Raw genomic sequence first — 16,142 nt, forward strand, 5'->3', positions numbered from 1 at the left:
CTCTTCCCTCTTCCCCCTCCTGCCTCCCCCCTCCCCTCGTTGCCTTCACATCTGCACACAGGATCTTTCATCTGAACACGCTCAGTACTTTTTTCTTCTCTGCTACAGAACATGCATGTGTGTGCACACTGAAGTGGCGTGAGGCTCTGTGTCTGTATGTCTCTCTGCCTCTCTCCCTTTCCAATTCACTACCACCTTGGTCTCTCTGAGTGTTCCAGGGAAACCATGCAGTTGTCATGACCTCTGGACCCTTGCCTTGTCTGCCGGTAGCCATGTAGAACTGCCTTTGTGAGTGAGTCATGGCCTCTGTGGTGATGCTGGCTCTGTGGGGCATCTGGGGCCTTGAAGGGAAGGAAGGGAGTTACTTTGGTTATCTCTTAACAGAGATAGCATGTCTCAGCAAACTGTGTGCACAGTCTGTCCCCTGGTTCACCATCCCAGGAGAAGGAGGGACTCACCCACAGGGACAGAATCATCTGTGTTTTGAGACACTTATGGTGGTCTCCTGGTTAAGAAGGGAAACGGTTTCTGACATGTGCTATGTGAAGCCAGGCTGACACCCAGCAGGCACCCCAAGACAGACAAGGAAAGCCTCCCCCAGGCTCCCGGCTCCAACATACAACTTTTATTTAGTTTGAAATCATTGTGGAGGAGGGGGTGAGTCAGATGATAAGTGAAGGTTTAATCTTTGATGTACTTTAAGTGCTTTCTCCAGTTTCATTGTTTCGCATTTGTGCTATTGGCTGTGTGTCTTCTGTTATTGGTCATTGTGTCCTGTGACATTATGATGTCACGAGATCTCTGTCTACCAGACTTCATCTAATTAATATCTCCCACAGTGGAGGACATTTGGCCTTTCTTTTGAGGTAATAAGCCAGATTTGTTCTCTGTGTTATTGCATTAGAATTCTCCAGAGAAACAGAAGCAATAGCCTAGGGAGACTAGTTTTTTAAGTCTAGAGTTTTTCATGTCACTGATGGACCAAAACCCATTTAAAGGTACTAATTGCTAGCAAAGGATTTTATTTTGTTGTTGTTGATGTTTCTCTAGTGCAAAGTGTATTAGTCTGAAGACACTGGCGTTTCTGGTAGAAACCTGGCCCTTGAGGCTGAGCTGTTCTGGTTGTCTGGCTGTGGAACTTCCCATCTGGACCAGGACTACGTGTGATATGTGCTGAGTCCTTGGGAAAGGCTGGTGGATAAGCTATTCTGTCCTATCTCATAGGCTTGTTGTTTTCTTTTGTATTTATCTTAAAGTAGATTTTTTTTTTTTCCCTCCTTGAAAGCCTACCAAGACTTTTCCTTCTTGGAAGTGATGAGTAGGAGAACAGCAGCTGCTTTGTGGAAAGGCCATGTTCAGGACAGACTGGCTGCCTGGGTTCCAGACGGATCCAGCCCAGGGCGGGAAGAGTCAGTAAGTCAGCCTGGCACTGCTGTCATGGCTGCAGAAAAACAGATGTCTCCTTGTTTTTAGTTCAATACATGAGTTTAATATCCTATTGGAGGTTGTGCTGCAGTTTTTAAAAGAACCATTTTCATTGCTGTTTACATACGTAGGATTAACTCAGTCCATCTTTCCTCTTTAAGAGGGAACTTGTAACAATTTGGAATGGATCCATCCCAGCCATTTGTAAAGAGCTTGTCTTTCTTTTCTGTACCGTGGAAAAGGGCTGGGGATAATTCTGACCCTTTGGGCGGCTCATCTTGGTGTTTTAATCATGAGATTGTGGATGTATCTAATGTGTGTAGAAGAAGGTTGCTCAGGAGGGCAGCGTCTGTTGTTACTGCTGAGACACTCTTCCCCTGTGGCTTCAGTGGCCCCAGGGTCTCTTCCATGCTTTGACACAGTCTGGCTTTCTTATGTTGGACTCGCCTTAAAGTAGCCATAATGAATCCTTTGATTCATTGATTTAGTAGCATCCTTTTCCTTTTCTTTATAGATTTCCTTCCTTTACCAGCATAATCCTTGTTTTGTTTCTAGATATGACAAAGGGACAAGTGCCAGGCTGGTGACAAAACCAAAAGCCTTTTCCAACCCCTACCTTTGAGCTCAGAACTGGTGGCACTCACTCCCTTGGTCACTCGGGTGTTCTGTGCTGGGTTCACAGCGGGAGGAGGGCGTGAAGGTGAAGGAGGGTGTTCTGTCCAACAGAACAGCAGGGCACATGGGTGCTGGCCTGTTTCCCTGCTCCCTCCCTCCTCCTCTTTCATCCATTGCATCCACCCCACCTATTCCTGGCTTAGACTTCTGTCATTCCCCCCTCCCCATGACTCTTTGCATCTCACTCAGACACCGCTCTGAGGTTCCATCATATTCTGTGTATCTGAACATCAAGTCACCAACTACTTCTAACTAAAGATAGTCATGGTGAATAATAAAGATAGACAGGAGTGAATCATAGAGCAGGTCGCCTGCTCATCTCCTTACCACCAAACCGCCATTTTTGTGGTCCTAACCCTAACCCCCCTTCACATTTACTGTGCGTCTAAAGGTTGTTCAACAGTCATCGTTGAGGTCGGATCAGATGTCCTAGGTCTTCCCCACACACCCCGGCTAGGGTATGTCTTGAGTAATGTTCGTAAGTACACAGATGAGCACTGTCTTTTATTGGAAATGTCTTAGGCCAGTTTCTTTACGTGTTCTACCTGTCATGGTCCCCGCCACTACCCATGTCATACATAGAGCTCAGACAGTCTCCTTACAGTTCAGGCCAAGTTGTACAAGAAGGCAGGTGCAGAGGCTCGGGCCTGTAATCCTAGCTTCTCAAGAGGTGGAGATCTGAGGGGCACTGTTCAAAGCCAGCCCAGGCAGGGAAGTGTGAAATGCTTCTCTCCACGTAACCATCAAAAAGCTGGAAGTGCCTTACCCACAGACACTCAGGGACTGGGCCTGGCCTAGACCTTGAGTTCAAGCCCAGGGACACACCCACATGCACACGCACACGCACACACTGTGAAAGGTCCTGAGCTCCTGGGCTCTTGTTGCTTCTGCTGTCATGACCTCCACAGATGACATTGAAGCCTGCCGGTTGCCGAGGGCTTCTCCCTTCTCCCTGGCGGTGGAGGAGAGCGGACCTGCCTTGTCCTTCTGTGGCTGTTGGCTTCACAACAACTTCCCTAAAACTGTGCCCACACAGAGCTGTCAGCTTTGGTTGAAATCGAATAATGCCAGAGGATTAACTAGGTGTATTGTTGGTGTGTCAAAGCACCAAGTACAGGACCGGACCGTGACTTGTGATGTTGTGACCTGTGTTGGAGCGGATTTGGTCTAAAGTAGGTTAGGCCAGGGCGAGTAGGAGTGCACCATTCCCTGTGGGGAGTTTTCCATGGAACAAGGAAGTCAGGAGTCAGCGAGCAGGCTGACTGTTGGGTTCTCTGGCAGAGAGCCTGGCTTTAGACCCTGGTAGAGGTGAGCAGTGATCAGTGTGCAGGGGAGGAGCTTGACACACTCATTCTGGTGTGGATTTCCTGTAGGGAAGCTAAGAGTCATAGCCCTGCACCTCAAAAACTACAGACATGCAGCACTTTCTTCAGCTCTTTTTCTTGAGCACCTGGCTTTGTGCCATGGTATTAAGTAAATGTAAGATCAGAGGGTTGTTCAGAGCTTCTCTGTTTACTTGCTCTCAAGTTCTGTATCTGAACAATTCAGGAAACTATGTTGCAAGAAAGAAAGCACCCCCCATGAGAAGACAGGCATATAGGTCCATCAGACAAAGTTTTTATTTTCTGTCTGTACAGGGCCTCTTGTACTTGTTTCACTTTTTTTTTTCCTGAAGACAAGTGTTATGCCAAGCCTCCACTTCCAACTTTTTGCTGGTTAATTGGAGATAAGAGGCTCCAGGATTCATGAGTTGGCCTTGAACTTTGATCCTCAGATCTCAGCTTCTTGATTAACTACGTTTACAAGAGTGAGTCACTGGTGCCCAGCTCATCAAACAAGATTGGTGAGAAAATGCTTAACTTTGTCATAATATGGGACTGTAATTTCCCTTTGGGCCTTTAATTTATTTTTTTTTAAGCCAGGCACTGGTGGTTCAAGCCTGTAATCCTAGCTACTCAGGAGGTTGAGATCTGAGGATTGCAGTTGCAAGCCAGTCCCTGAAGGGAAGTCCAAGAGATTTATCTCCAGTTAACCAGCAGGAAACTGGAAGTGATGCTGTGACTCAGTAGTAGAGCACTAGCTCTGGGCAAAAAAAAGCTCAGGACCATGCCCAACCCCCACAATCAACTTCCCCTTCTCCCACCCCCCAAAGCCTCAGTCAGATTTCTTAAAACAGAAACCTACCCACAAGTTGACTGTTATCAGGCTATTTCTGGTGAATGCAACAATTGCCTAACACCACCAGTCAAAAATTCCACTAAATAAAGCCCTGTTGTCTACATAAATCAACTAGGAGAGTACTCCTGTGTATTCTGACATCACTCCAAGTGATGTCAAGCAAGTTAAAATGACTGCAGTCAGTTGCATGTTCTTAGAGACATGAACACGTGCTAGCTGATGGACTCAATTTTTCAGTGGCTAAGGGTCTCTTAGATTCACTTCATGAATTAGGGTTAAAAAGACTTGATGGTGTTTGGTGAGTTAGAAAGTAAGCATAGTTTCACTGCTTTATGGTTTGTTTTTCTTACATGAGTCATAAAACTGGCTTTGAAGGCACATTCCAAAAGATAAATTTTAGGAAAATATTTTGGCTGCATTAAAATGAGTATTTAGCCTTCCTTCTACTTCAATTAAAAAAAAAACATCTGAAATTGTACATTATAATATATTGGGGTAAAATTTGTCTTCCTAATTTGGTCCCGACTTCTTATTAGTAAAAGAGCTGAAAGCCACAGTTGGCAGTCAGTTTTGAAATGTTCCATGGGCAGAATGACTTTGCAAGTTAAAGAATGAGTCATTTCCTAGCAACCTGCCACAAGTGTAAGGACAGCATTGACTGTAGAGCCAGTGAAATCATCCTTTCTTATTTTTCCACTGCTTCCTGTACCAAACACATCCATAGTATACAAAATGATGGAATTATTACTGGGAAACGTTGATCTCTTTGGGTAAGAAGAGAATAACATCTGCGTCGAGGTTAGATTTAAAAGGCTTTAACCAGAATTTCTTACTTATTGAACACGTGTATTGTACTGTCTTCAAACTGTTGGGTTCCGTGGAACTCACACATGTTTTTACTTTTATATAAGTTGTACAGAACGTTCCAAGCCATTTTTACGTGGAGGTTTGCTTTCTTCCCCAGGGTTACCAAGGCATGGTGGATGGAGGCTCTAATATTCAGGAAGCTGACTGGGAGAGCGTTTCAAGCATTCTACAAGTGGTAAATACCATGTTCGTTGGATTCTCTTAAATTCAAGTAACTGAATCTTCTGCTGCAGTAACATTTAAAACACACAAGTACCCCGAAGGGCATTAGTAAGTTAAACCTACTCTCAGGGATAGAAAACATCCTGCCTTTGTTCTGTGATTACATAATAAATGTAAGAGCCTTGTACATGCTGCAGCCTAGGAATTATCTTTGCAATTTGCACGCCCCAGCTAGTGTTCATGATGTAAATAGATTAGAACACCTTTGCTCTTATGTTTTCAGGTCACACCGCAGTTTGTGGGGCCACTTGGCTTGTTGATGCTGGGTTTTCAGTGGCAAATCTCTATGCCCATTTGGGCATGGGTATATTGTTGGCTGGTTGAGCATCGCAAAGCCTGAGAAAGATTCTGCCTGACCGTCGCTAAGGGCTGTGGATTTCACGGGGACACTGCATCCTTGTTTTGGACTGAAGCAGACAGGGCTAATTTCCCTGCTCAACTCAATGACGAAGTAATTGCCATCGTAAGCTAAGATGTGCTTACCTTGGATTTCAGAGTAATCTGCCCAAGGACTTTAGTGCCTCATACATTCATGGAACACTTGGTGACAGCGCCTTCATTAGTTATGGAATAAAGAGATTATATGGCGAGAAAAGATTATATGGAAAGCACTTTATTTGTAGTTTGAGCTTTTAAAATATGTAGAGTAATTTACTAGTTGATTAATTTATAAATATCTGTGATTCATTCTGAGTGTTTTTACTAAGAGCCAAATTGGCATATATACCAGTGGGGTATGCATTTCATGTTTTAAAAAGTATTTATGTTTTTAATTCATGGCTGGTGCTTAACCACTTGGGCCACAGCTTCAGACTTCTGGTGGTTAATCTTATGGACTCTCCCGCTTGGGATGGGTTCAAACTGCAGTTTTCATATCTCCGTTCCCTAAGTAGCTGGGATTACAGGAATTTTAGGGCATGCCTTTTAATACAACTCAGAGCATGAGTCTGCACTTGGAGACGTCACCCCTTGGCTGTGCTACGTGCCAGCCTAGGAAAATGGCAAACCTTGACCGCAGACGAGGAAACCAAGGACGCGTAAACCAAGTCCCGTGTGTTTGTGTTAAAGTCACGCCTCCTCGCGTCCACCTAGCTGTCTCCTGTCCAGCTGCGAGGAGATCCAGGATCACGGTGGCGTCTCTCTTCCAGGGCGGGACAATCATCGGCAGCGCGCGGTGCCAGGTCTTCCGCACGCGCGAGGGTCGCCTGAAAGCAGCTTGTAACTTGGTCCGGCTGGGCATCACCAACCTGTGCGTGATTGGCGGGGATGGGAGCCTCACGGGGGCCAACCTCTTCCGCAAGGAGTGGAGTGGGCTGCTGGAGGAGCTGGCCGAGAATGGTAGGCGTCCGCCGGGTCCCTTTCCACCTCTGTCTTCTCATGCTTTGGAAGTCCTACCTTCTGCTTTCTAAGCTGTATTTTTAAGAATCCACTCTTAACAAGTGTATATATTTGTGGATTTTGCTCGTGTGTGTGTGTGTGTGTGTGTGTGTGTGTGTGTGTGTGTGTGTGTGATTTGAGGCTTTGAAGTCAGGCCCTTGCCTCTTACAGGCAGACATCCTTACTTTTGAGCTATGCCTCCAGTCCAGATTTTTAGTTGTCCCTTCGAGTCTCGTTTCCTGCCTAGGTGAACTGCACACTGGTGTGGTCTGTCTCCAGTAGGCTTGCCGTTGTCGTAAGGATGGCTGGTGTGTTACCGCCGAGTCTGGTTGTTCATTTTGGTGGCTCACAATTTTCTTGTCCAAGTTGGCCTTGAACCTGAGTTCTTTCGAGCTCAGCCCTTTACGTGTGAGCCTAGTTCATAACGCCTTTCACAGTGGTTCTTGTTTGTTATCTCAGAACTTAAATTTGTATCTAACGCCATCTCAGTAATGAAAATCATCAGCCTTACAAAATAGGCGAAGCAGCGTACTCACCCGTTTTCGTGGAGTCTCCTGGAACCTTCATGCCAACCATGTGCGATGGGGTGATATAAATCCCTGTATCGTGGGTGAGGGCACTGGTCCTGAGCGGGCTGCCATTCTCCCAGCATTCCTCTAGCTAGGCTGAAGGTCCTCCAATCCCAGTGGTTGTTCCATTCCCAGCAGGATTTCTACACACCTATCGCCAGAGTTGAGAGATTGTGATTTAGACACTAATGGTCTGGTCTGGAGTCTGCCTTCCTGCTGCTACCCCGGGGATTTCTGAGAACTCTGTACTTCAGTTTTGATCTCTTTCGGGCTGTTTTGATTCTGGGATAGGAGATCTCTGAGGATGACCAACATTTCTAAGGCACTTTAATTATGAAATTGTGATGTAGCTTTATCCAGAATCATGAATGCTTCAAACCTGTTGCTGGGTAAAATTGAGGCTTTTGTCGTGGTACTAGAATTTGGCCTGGGCACTATCCTTGAGCCTTGTGCTCCTTCTGGTTTGCAAACGGAGGTAAGAGACTCATGGATTTTCCTGCCCGAACTGGGCTCCTCAGATCTCAATAGTTAGGATTACAGGTGTGAAAGAACCAGTGCCTGGTGAGGTTGGTTTGTTTGTTTGTTAAGTGTGGATCATATTCTTTTTCTTTTAACTTCCTTCTTAAAAAATAATTTTCTGTTCTTGCCATGTGCCACACAGCAATTGTCATTTTGTGTGATAACTTCAGCTTTTGTCTGTCTTTCCTTTTGCTTCCGTATACAGACCCATGTTGCTAGTAGCTCCAATCACATAATGAATAGGAAAAATAAAATCTGTCTCTTCACTGTACTGTGGCTGGCTTCTCAGCCTTCCACTGCGGGGGACTGGAGGGAAGCATCGTCTCTCCCTGGTGCCCTGGTGACCCCCTCCCCCCGCAGGGAAGATTGACAATGAGGCTGTGCAGAAGTACGCCCACCTCAACGTCGTCGGCATGGTGGGCTCAATCGACAACGACTTTTGTGGCACAGACATGACCATTGGCACCGACTCTGCCCTGCACAGGATCATCGAAGTCGTGGACGCCATTATGACCACTGCCCAGAGGTAAAAGAGACTTGGTGAGCCCACAGGGGGAGGCCTGCTGGCTCCCACGTGTTCTGTACAAGTGGGAGAAGCTGGGACTGGCGTCGTAAGGAAACTCAGTTGTGAGATAGACACAGAAAAGGCCAGATTGTGAGTCTCTGTTGGAGAGCCAGAGGACTGCTGGTGGATTCTTGACTCAAAGACCAGCTAGCACCAAGCTCATGTAGCCCAAGTCCACGTAAGATACGTGGAATTACACCTAACAAAAGTGTTATACGTAACACATAAACCTAATAGAAGGGCTGAATAGAAGCAGATCACCTAGGGAAGCAATCAGGAAATCAAGGGCCGCTTATCACGGGAGAGCATAGACACAGCGCTCCTTACGCTGGGTCTTGAACTTAAGACCTCACCTTCTTGCTTTGGCTTTTTCACTGGAGGCTGCTGCTCTACCACTGGAGCCATACTTCCAGAACTGGCTTTTTGCTAGCTCATTGGAGATAAGAGTCTGGTGGACTTCGCTGCCTGAGCTGGTTTTGAACTGTAATCCAGATCGCAGACTTCTGACTACCTCGGATTACAGGCTTGAGTTACCAATTGCAGTTTGTTTCTCTCTCTCTTTCTCTCCTCCCTCTCTCCTCTCTCCCTTCCCTCTTTTCCTCCTTCCCTCCCTCTCTTCCTTAGCTTGAGACTTGGAACACTGAACAAGACTCCCGAGAGTAGGGCCTCATGATTATCTTCCTTTAGCAGTCCCATGTTCAGCAGTCTTAGTCCGTGGCTGTGAGCTCAGTGGTTACTGGAAACCACGTCTCCGGTGCTGACGGGATGACTGAGAACGGTTGAGTTTTTCCATTGCCTGGAAAGACCCTGATTTGTGGCACTCATGCTCATGTGCCTCTGTGGAGTTTACCCAGCCCGTGGCTCTTGACAGAAGGGCACGCCTTTGCCCAGTTCAGTCATTACCTCAGAAAGAGCATGACACAGCAGCTGCAAGGCTTGGGGCGTGCATGATAGGTGTGGTAAAATAGGTACCTAACAAGTGCACTCACCACAGAAGCCACTGAAACACCTTTGTGCTAACATTTGACTTTTGTAGGAAACTAGTCATTTTTTGACAACGTGCTGTCTCTAAGGATGAGGCAGACTTTCTGTCTCCTTGGGCTGTAAGATCACTTTCCTGTCTTCCCAGCATTTGCAGTGACAGTGAGTGAAAATACCTTTTACTTGTTTTCCAGCCATCAGAGGACCTTTGTCCTGGAGGTGATGGGGAGGCATTGTGGGTAAGTACCTGTGCATCTGACAGGGTGGGAAAGACCCTTCGTGCAGTCCCCTCCGCTGCTCTGCACCCTGCATTGCAGGCACTCGTGGCTTTGTGGAAAGACAGGTCATATAGTCAGTTGTCAGCATTGCGCTTGTGCTTGCATTTGTCCCTAAACTTGGATGTCACAATAGCCTTGCAGGGAGATTGCTCTCTGTTGTACTGATGTGACATTCTTTCCATGCAGGTATTTGGCCTTGGTGAGTGCCTTGGCCTGTGGGGCAGACTGGGTGTTCCTTCCAGAGTCACCACCAGAAGAAGGTTGGGAAGAAAGCATGTGCGTCAAGCTCTCTGAGGTAACAAATTCCTCTGCATCTGCTGCCAGGGATTGGACCCAATCCCTTCAGTTAGAATCCATGGGGTTTTTTGGAGCTGCCAGTTTGCTTGACTTTGTAAGCAAGCGAGGACTTGCTGGTGTAAAATGAGATCAGGCCTCAAGTATTGAGGATGCCTTGCTCACAGCCTCTTCAAACCCGTATTTATGGCTGTGACTTCTGTCTTTGCTCTTCTAAACCATGCCCAAATCACAGATCACTCCATGCTCTAAGAAAGCGCCTGAGAAGAACAGAATCTTTGACATGTGACACAGTTCGTAGCTCTCCAGCCCCCGTGTGTCATCATGGATGGGGGGGGGCAAGCCTGGAATACAGGGAACATTCCAGATCCTAACAAGAGCTCTCCTGTTTTATATCTGTGTTCAATTGGCCTGGTGCCCTGTAATCAAAACAATGGCAGACATATCTTGGATTCACATGAGTGGAACGGGTGATAGAAGCATGGCAGAAAGCCTTAGGGTACGCTCACCGAGAGAGTTCAGCCTGATTGCTGTCTGTTGTGGGGATCTCCTGTAGTAATATCCCCACAGACTCCCACTGCCTGTCCAGTGCCACATCAAGGCTCCTCTCACCCCCTGTGGAAGCTGCTGGCAGCTCTTCCTTCCACACAAAGCCAAGATCTCTGTTGGGAAAAAGGCCAGTTCAGTGCATTGGGACAGACTCTTATGGTTTTGTGATTGTCGTTGTCAAAAACAGATTGTGAATTGTCCTCCCCCCCCCCCCCCCCAATTTTCTCTTCTCAGAATCGTGCTCGGAAAAAAAGGCTGAACATCATCATTGTGGCTGAAGGAGCAATTGACAGACAAAATAATCCCATCAGCTCGGAGAAGATCAAGGAAGTAAGTGTGTGTGTCTGTGTGTGTGTGTACATGTGTAGACTAGTACTAGGGCTTGAAGTTGAGGCAAGGCACAGTCATACAGCATTTTTTTATTGAGGACTGGCACCGTCCCACTTTAAGCCACAGCTCTACTTCCCAGTTTGGGTTGGAATTTTCTTCCCAGGCTGGCTTCAAATAGCAGTTTCTGATTTCAGCCTCCTGAGTAGCTAGGATTAAAAGCTTGAGCCACCGGTGCTGGATTTGATACATTTTCATACGGAAGAAAGTCATTATTATCATCCTTTGCTTCTTGAGAAACAAAAGACTTCATTGAAACCATTGAAGTATGGTTTTACAAGTTTTTAGCTAGCTGTGATGTACCTTTATAAGTTCAAGACGAGCCAGAGCTGCTACAAGAGTGTAACCCAGCCCAGCCTGGGTTATATACAGATATCCTATCTCAAGGAAACATGCACAGCAAATGAATACATAAGACACATCTTAACTGACAGTTCCCCTGAACCATCCTTCTGGAACAAACATTTAGAAGCGATCACATGTGTCATTTTGTCTGAAGGCAGAATAGCGGAATCCATGCTCTGGTCAAAGTTCCTGGTAGGAGCCGAGAGCTAATGTGACCACACTATGTGTCCCCACACGGTCCTGGGTTTTCTGACAGAGCCCTTTCTTGCAGCTCGTAGTAAAGCAGCTGGGTTTCGACACCCGAGTGACCATTCTTGGACATGTGCAGAGAGGAGGGACACCGTCCGCATTCGACAGGATTTTGGTAATGGAGGATGGGTACTGAGTGCTTTCCCCGGGGCTCAGGAGAAAAGGGGTATTTCAGGACAGAGACCAGCCAGTTTATCACGAAGCTCAGCCAGCTCATACCCTCGAGGGGCTCTCTGCGCGTGCACTTAGTTGCAAACATCCTTGGAGACTGCCTGACACAGCCAGCCTCGGCCGCACAGAGGCTTGTGCCCTTCTGTGTCTGAAGAAAGACGGGGGAAACATGGCCCGGGGTGAGGGTCTGGTGACGAGACCCATTCCAGATATGTCTCTGTGCACAGGTGACGCCTTTCCATGTCCTTCCAGGCCAGCCGTATGGGAGTGGAGGCCGTCATTGCCCTGCTGGAGGCCACCCCTGACACCCCGGCCTGTGTCGTGTCGCTGAGCGGGAACCAGGCCGTGCGCCTGCCCCTGGTGGAGTGTGTACAGATGGTGAGCTCTGGCGTGGCGTGGGCACGGCTGGGCGTGTGGCGGGCGGGGATAGATGCCTTCTGGTCTGCTGTGCGGTCCCTGAACGCCGGGCCCCGTGGGCTTTCTAAAAGCCAGGGTGAGCTGGCCCTTGGTTGGTGACAGCAGTTTCCTTCTCGCCATCACTGCTGGCTGTAAATCTACGCCATTGGTGTGCAGTGGCCTCTCCCACGGACAAGCTTGGTCCATCAAATCCAAGATGGTTTCCGTGGGCCTCGGATCCAGCATAACACTGGTGCAGGGATTTGTAGTCTAGCATTCACCTCACGGGTAGAAGGCCTGCGTTCGGTCACTTCCTGTCCTTGTCTCCCTGAGGAAGCTGACATCTGTGATGGGGACATTGCAGGTGACGTTGTGAGATGTTTCCGAGCACTTCGGCCACCCACAGAGGGGTGAAAGAAAAACGAGTCGCTCTTCTCCAGTTAATTGGGCGGCTGATACAGGGGCAGAAGGGTTGGTTGTGTCAGAAATTGCTGTTACCTTTTTATTTTTTCCGACATGTATTTGTATCTGTGACTTTTCCTGCTCTCTAATGTTCCTGCCACACGTGCCATTTATAATGGCTAGGGAGAAATGGAGAAGTAATTTGAAGTCCACAGATTTGTTGAGACTAACCTTTAAAATCCCAATCTCTCCAGGCCTATCGAGTGAAGCATGTCCGTCCTGTGTGCTGTTTGTGTTGTATGTGCCTGGGTGTGCACATGTCCAGTCTGTGTGTGTGTGTGTGTGTGTGTGTGTGTGTGTGTGTGTGTGTGTCCTCTGGGACAGGAAGACAGGAAGCAGCAGGAACTGTGTGAGAGGTAATAGGCTGCGAAAGGTCACGATATTGAACTCAAGTCACTTCAAGTTTGTTTGCCATGCCTGGTTTCTCTCTGTGCCCTGAGACAGCTTGGGTAGCTTGTTCTGCATGTGGCCTGCTCCTGGTTTCATTGTGAAAAGCCTGTACGGAGCTAATCCCCAGTCGCTTCTGGTTCATCAGATACCATCTCTTAAAGGTCTCACGTGGCTTGAACCTGGAAATTGGGATACCTTCTTCCTAAGCTTAGATCGGTCACTTGCCTGAGATCCTACAGTTACCTGGGGGTATAGCAAGGGCAGGTCAGCCCTGAGGCCTTTTGTGCTGGGGCAGTGCCCGTCCCTGCTTCTTTATCCTCCTGGGAGCCCCCAGAGAAGCAGTGGTCCCTGTTTCGTTATTTTCCTACCAGGGTCAAATTGAGAGCTATATCAAAATCTTCCCTGACAGACCCACTTTCCCTAGCTTGCTTGGCCTTTGTGAAGAAATCTTGGCTATTTCATGGCCATGAGTAGTGAGTAGTCCTTTCTCTTTCTAGGAAGCAGCCTGGATGGGTTCTCAGCTGGGCTCTTGACAGGCTGGCTGCCAGCCAGCATTAGGAACAGAGAGTGGCCAGGGGTCTGCACAAGTCTTGACGTTTTCTTTCCTCTCTGGTTTTATTCTCAAGACCCAGGATGTGCAGAAGGCGATGGATGAGAGAAGATTCAAAGACGCTGTGCAGCTCCGAGGGAGGTGAGGGATTGAAAAGAAGAACTTTCCTTCCCCAGGCTTGCCCCTCCAGAGGAGAGCAGGGGGTTTTCCTCTCGAGATGGAAAAAAAAAAAAGTCACGGAATCTGTAAAGTAGTATCTGTGCAGTAAGGCTGAAGATAGGAGATAAAGAGAAATTGAGCTTTCTGCTGCTCGTCTGAATTGTGCTGGGAGAGTGAGGGCTAGTCAGTGTAGTGAAATTAAGCTACAAGTGACTCACAGAGAGCATTTAAAAAAGAGACTTAAGAAGAACAAGAGAATGCCCTCTATTCCAAGCCTGACTGTGAATTGGGGGGGGGCGGGGGTTGGGGGGCCTTTTCCCCAGTTAGCCAAGGACTATTTGAACATCTGCAGAATACTGCAGAAGGCACGCAGAAAACCTTCAGCGCTGCCTCTGGCCCCCTGACGAAATGTGTGTTCTCCAGTGGCCTGTGAGTATACCACTGGGCCCTCCAACACCCTTTTCCTTCAGGAGCTTTGAGGCCAACCTGAAAATCTACAAGCGGCTGGCCATCAAGCTGCCCGATGACCAGATAGTCAAGGTAAGTCCAGTGTGGTCCTCCACCTCCCCGACCGAGCCTTTCCCCATCCTGACCTCGGTGCTGGTGTCAAGGGGAGGTCCCAGTGCAGGGCCCTGACACAGCGCCCAGCAGACAAAGGCTGGCCGTGCCCGGTGCCTCAAGCCCTCCCTGCTTCCTGTTTCCAGAGCAATTGCAACGTGGCCGTCATCAACGTCGGGGCCCCCGCAGCGGGCATGAATGCTGCCGTGCGCTCAGCCGTGCGCGTGGGGATCTCAGATGGGCACAAGATGCTGGCCATCTACGATGGCTTCGACGGCTTCGCCAAAGGCCAGGTAACGCCCCTGCTCAGGCCCCCGCCCTGGAGCCCCTGGAGAAACAGTCTGCGCCTTCGTGACGACGGTGGTCCTCTCAGGGCACCTTCAGCTCTAGCGTCCTGCCCTACGTTAGACGCTAAGCTGTAAAGATGTCTGGGATTTTTTTTTTTTTCACATTTTTTTCTCAGACAGCAGCAGGACAAACCTCATGGGGTATTATCAGCTGTGAAAGGGACCCAACTGCAAAGCACAGAGCATCTGGCAAATGCAAGATGCACTGAACCAAAAATCCTCCCAACGCTTGCTTACCATGCCCAAGGCCAGAAAAATGAAATAGTGCATGTTTATATCCCTTTGACCTATGGAACGGACGTATATTAACCTATGGATAGCTTACGCTGTATATAGTATTATCCCCAAGTCCATCTGTCCGTCCGTCCGTCCGTCATTCTTTCCTTCCTTCCTTCCTTCCTTCCCTCCCCATCTCACTTCCTCCCTCCCTCCTCTTCCCATTCCCTCCCTCCTTCCCTGTCTCACTTCCTCCTCTTCCCCCTTTCCTTCCTTCCTTTCTTTGTGGTGGCACTAGAACTTGAACTCATAACTTGGGCACTATCCCTAGTGGTGTTCTACCACTTGAGCCACAGCTCCACTTCTAGCTTCTTGCTGGTTCATCAGAGATAAGTGTTTCACAGACTTTGCTGCCTGAGCTGTCTTGGAATCAAACCCAGGAAGCTCTGGGTTCAGTTCCCACTACAAATGAATGAATGAATGAATGAATGAATACACAATCACAGAAACAAACCCCAGTGAAAGTACAACATATGTATTTTTTTCTTTTCTAGTGACAGATAATGACCAGCTAAAGAAGTATCTTTCTAGAACATCTGTCTGGTGGTAGGATCCAGAGCCCCCCTTGGTCAGAGAAAGCATAATTGAACAGAGTATATTGAAGTATATTGAGCGTATATTATATACTGAAGCTCCTTGTAAATTGCTTACCATAGGAATACATTCCCTATCTCTGTTCCGTTCACCATCGCTGAGACTGGACAGTCCACCAGTGCTTCCCAGGTCTTAAGAGATGACTGGGTTTGCTGAAGTCCAAAAATCCAGAACAATCTTTAGAGCTTTTTTTTTTCTTGCAAGTCCTGGGTCCTGAACTCAGGGCCTGAGCACTGTCCTTGGGCTTTCTCAAGGCTGGAGCTCTACCACTTGAGCCACAGCACCATTTCTAGCTTTTTCTATGTATGTGGTACCGAGGGATTGAACCCAGGTCTTCGTGCATGCTAGGCAAGCATTCTACCACTAGGCCAAACTCCCAGCCCCTCTTTACAGATTTCTGATTCTACTTTCTCCCTCGTTTGAGCTGATTGATGCTGTGTCTACCTTAGATCAAAGAAATCGGCTGGTCAGATGTTGGAGGTTGGACTGGACAAGGAGGGTCCATTCTCGGGACAAAACGGTAATTTCAAGATCTTCTCGTTCTTGGACCTAACTTAAAGTAGAGCAAAGAGGTGTTCTAGCAGAGAGAAGCTAAGTATAGGTTCCTTCTCCACTCTCCTGCTAGGAATTCCTAAAGGAAGTGGTGACATATCTATTGTCACCCCAAGAGCCCCAGCCATGTTTTAGGGTGCTGGGGTTGACTCCTGGAGCTTGCAAAGGGAGGATCCTTTTCTCTAGTAATTCTTCTGTTGATTTGAG

At 47.8% G+C, this 16,142-nt stretch overlaps 1 protein-coding gene across 1 annotated transcript in view; it reads left to right on the forward strand.

Annotated features, from left to right (window-relative positions):
• Window positions 1–16,142, forward strand: part of Pfkp (phosphofructokinase, platelet) — a 43,866-nt gene that overhangs the window by 13,921 nt on the left and 13,803 nt on the right. The window contains exons 3-14 of the mRNA XM_090318810.1: window positions 5,243–5,320; window positions 6,516–6,705; window positions 8,193–8,358; window positions 9,573–9,617; window positions 9,843–9,951; window positions 10,734–10,829; window positions 11,503–11,595; window positions 11,904–12,029; window positions 13,526–13,590; window positions 14,079–14,148; window positions 14,313–14,459; window positions 15,833–15,903. Coding sequence (XP_090174936.1) covers window positions 5,243–5,320; window positions 6,516–6,705; window positions 8,193–8,358; window positions 9,573–9,617; window positions 9,843–9,951; window positions 10,734–10,829; window positions 11,503–11,595; window positions 11,904–12,029; window positions 13,526–13,590; window positions 14,079–14,148; window positions 14,313–14,459; window positions 15,833–15,903 — 1,256 coding nt within the window. The remainder of the gene's footprint in view (window positions 1–5,242; window positions 5,321–6,515; window positions 6,706–8,192; window positions 8,359–9,572; window positions 9,618–9,842; window positions 9,952–10,733; window positions 10,830–11,502; window positions 11,596–11,903; window positions 12,030–13,525; window positions 13,591–14,078; window positions 14,149–14,312; window positions 14,460–15,832; window positions 15,904–16,142) is intronic.

This window comes from Megascapheus bottae, chromosome 26 (genome assembly GCF_031878675.1).
Source record: "Megascapheus bottae isolate mThoBot1 chromosome 26, mThoBot2.hap1, whole genome shotgun sequence".
Classification (NCBI taxonomy): Eukaryota; Metazoa; Chordata; class Mammalia; order Rodentia; family Geomyidae; genus Megascapheus; species Megascapheus bottae.